General features: G+C 36.1%; 1 protein-coding gene across 4 annotated transcripts in view; it reads right to left on the reverse strand.

Moving 5' to 3' along the window:
- BTBD7 (BTB (POZ) domain containing 7) overlaps nt 1-3575 on the reverse strand; it is a 78435-nt gene that overhangs the window by 27073 nt on the left and 47787 nt on the right. For all 4 annotated transcript variants that reach the window (XR_001514534.1, XM_006767615.2, XM_015566449.1 and 1 more), the window contains exons 4-5: nt 2535-2743; nt 984-1059 (exon numbers count right to left, since the gene is read on the reverse strand). Coding sequence is in view for 3 of the 4 variants with exons in the window: in XM_006767615.2 (XP_006767678.1) it covers nt 984-1059; nt 2535-2743 (285 nt within the window). In the remaining variant the exon portion in view is untranslated. The remainder of the gene's footprint in view (nt 1-983; nt 1060-2534; nt 2744-3575) is intronic.

Below are 3575 nucleotides of genomic sequence, written 5' to 3' on the forward strand. Positions count from 1 at the left end.
TGGTTTTTTAATAAATTTACTTTGTGCACCCATCTCCTCTCTAATTACAGAACATTTTCACCAACAATAATACTTTAATTATTTCACTTCTACTACTACTGTAAATCAGTCAACATTTAATATTAAGAACATAGAAAGATAACATTAAAAGTATTCTGCCCTGGCCAGGTAGCCCAGTTGGTTAGAGCAGGGGTCCTCAAACTACGGCCCATGGGCCACATGCAAATACAAATATTGTATTTGTTCCCGCTTTGTTTTTTTACTTCAAAATAAGATATGTGCAGTGTGCATAGGAATTTGTTCATAGTTGTTTTTTAAACTATAGTCTGGCCCTCCAACGGTCTGAGGGACAGTGAATTGGCCCCCCCGTTAAAAAGTTTGAGGACCCCTGGGATAGAGCGTTGGCCGGCAGAATGAAAGGTCCCGGGTTCAATTCTGGCTACGGGCATGTACCTTAAGGAACATACAAGAATCAATCAATGAATGCATGGATGAGTAGAACAACAAACCACTGTTTCTCTCTTTCTTGCTCTAAAAATCAATTTTAAAAAAAGTATCCTGCCGAAACCGGTTTGGCTCAGTGGATAGAGCGTCGGCCTGCGGACTAAAAGGTCCCAGGTTCGATTCCGGTCAAGGGCATGTACCTGGGTTGCAGGCACGTCTCCAGTGGGGGGCGTGCAGGAGGCAGCTGATCGATGTTTCTCTCTCATTGATGTTTCTAACTCTCTATCTCTCTCCCTTCCTCTCTGTAAAAAATCAATAAAATATATTAAAAAAAAAAAGTATCCTTTTAAAGCCGCAAACTATAAGTTTGTGGTATATTTATCTCTAAAAAAGTATACCCTCCTCTCCACTAAAGGATTTTGCCAATTGTAAAAATTTTTATTTTCACCAGGCAACAGTGATTATTGTCAAGACTGACATGTAGCATCATGTCAGTAAGCTTTTGGGAAAAACAGTGCAAGCTAATTTTCTGAGCTTACCTCTGTCTGCTATTCTTTTCATCAGCTGGTGCTCACCCCATTTAATCAGATATTTAAGGATATCTTGTTCACTTGCCTATAATAAAAAAATGGTTTATTCTTATTTTGGTGAAATTAGGTAAATGGTTAATTTCATTAATGATTTCTCCTAGGACCTAGGTCATAAAGTAAATACAACATGCAACTTGCCTACCACATTTCACTCTTTACACTGGCTGTCTGAAATGTTCCAGTTAAACTTTTTGTCCATCAATAGCAAATACAAAGATTGTGTTACATGGGTTTTGCCCAGTAATCTCACTCTTTGCTCCAACTAAATTTCTTATTCTTATTTCTATCTTTATTTTTTTCTTTATCGTTTTCTTCACCTATTATAAATTTATTTGATCTTACTATATGGTCTTTATACAGCTGCCTTAAATTCTTTTTGGAACAAGTTGGAGATAAATACGTAAAAATTAAAGATTAAGGATACAGAGTGGCTACTATCTCCTGCAGGAACAATCCCCAAAAGATAGTCTACTGATTTTAAGACCCTTTAAGCACAATTTGTGAAATGCCAAGGTACCCCTCATTTCTTCATATTCTATCTTAAATCTTAAAGCAAACCTAGGCTGCTCTCCAAGGTTTTTCTAAGAAGAAACACAAAGCTTCTAAAGACAATAATCTGAGAACTGACAAATCCTAACTTCCATGATGCATGCAGTCTGGACAAGACAATAAAACAAGGTTAATAAACACAAATCTTAAGTAAATGAAATCCAACATGACAACATTTGTGCTGCAATCAAAGCACAGATACTAAATGAATTATTTAACTTTTCGCTGCACTTCTGACTGAGATGAAAGCATTTCATAATTTCTTTAATAAAACTATAAAAATTAAATGGCTTAATGGGTTTTTGCCTTCATAACATTTAAAACTGTTGTACAATTTTCTGCATAATATTCATACAACTGATGCAAAAGAAAATTAAGCTTGAACATACCTAAAAATATTTTTCCAATATTTTAAATCTACTGTTAGTTTTAATTACAAAATTATAGGTAGATATATAAGTCAAGAACAGAGAATTTGCTAAAAATTGTTTTGGATTAAAAATAAGTAGTTGAAAACATTATTATACTTTGGTAGTACACATATACAGAGTTTTTATGAGTATTTGAGTAGATCAAAAATTACTACTACTACTTTATGCTGCTTAAACTACTGTCTACAGTCTAAGTAGCTCACACTCCACCAAAAATAAGAAGCTGCATATGTATAGTGAATTCACTACTCATGGAAGCCAAGAAAATCACTGTTGGGATGTGCTTCTGACCCTGCCAACTGCCTCAAACCCTTTGGTGTGGTTAGTCAGGACCCAGGAGGGCTCACAGTGTTGTTAGAGTGCACAGAGGGCCAGAGAGCCACAAGGCTTTGTTGTACAAATGTGAAGAGGGCATTCCTAGGTAGGCTCATCTCCCTAGATGGGAGAATAACAGAGTACAGATGGGTTTCTTGGTGCACATATGAATGACAATGAATCTGAGAGGTGTATAAATGGTTACCTGTAGGTAGTCAGACTGGATAGCAGTAAGTAGATGGTCTTTGCTGAGCTCATAAAAAACATCCGAAGTCATGACCTGGGAAAATTCCTCACAGAGGAAATGTAAAGCTTGTCGGTGCACCCATTTGGAGCCATATGGATGAGAGCTCCACTTGAGGATGGCAATTAAGGTATCTAATGAGATGCTCTCAGCAATGATATCCTCACAGCCTAAAAAAGAAGGCAAATACTTCTTGAGATTAATCATAAATATTACTCAATGAACATTAGTGTGTTTGACACTATACCTAAAAGTAGCCATAGTAAAAAAGAACAAGGAGATAAATAAAATCTCATGGAAATCACCAAGACTTGGTGGGATGGGGTAATAATAAGTAACAATAGACTATGACTTCTATAGGAAATCTGCTGTTAAAGAGTCAGATCCATAGAAAAAGGCAGGGAATCCTCACAATTGTTTAAGAAAATAAACATCTATGTGAAAATCCCCAGGATATTGAACCAAAGGGGAAAGAAAATTAGGTAGAAATGATAGAGCTGTAGGAATTTGCCAGAGGAAGGATATGGACGACAACTGACTGACCACAAGAACCTGCACTTGCAAAGAGAGTGGGCTATCTTATTTGAACTATGAGGACATCTGCTCTTTGTATTACCCTAATAAATAAAACTTGCACTTTGACAGCTTAATCCCTCAGAATACAAATAAAATTTTGCAGTTTGATGCTCACCTGGGATTAATTCTGGTGAATTATAAAGGAATAAGTAGTTTAAGTGAAAAGGAGAAAAGGATCAGGATCCTGAAGAGAGTGACTTAAGAGCAAGAAACAAAGACAGAAAGAAAGACAGGAAGACAGGAAAAAAGAAAGACAGGAAGAAAGGAAAAAAGAAAGAAAGGAGAGAGAGAGAGAGGGAAAATCCGAGGCTAGTCAGTTATTTTCCTTAGTAAAGATCATTCCAAAATATAAAGATAAAATATAAATAGAATCTGAGCGACAAAGATTGTAGAACAGAAAATGGCTAAAGTTGGTCAGAAATTCTT

This window comes from Myotis davidii, unplaced genomic scaffold (genome assembly GCF_000327345.1).
Source record: "Myotis davidii unplaced genomic scaffold, ASM32734v1 scaffold1703, whole genome shotgun sequence".
In the NCBI taxonomy this organism is placed as follows: Eukaryota; Metazoa; Chordata; class Mammalia; order Chiroptera; family Vespertilionidae; genus Myotis; species Myotis davidii.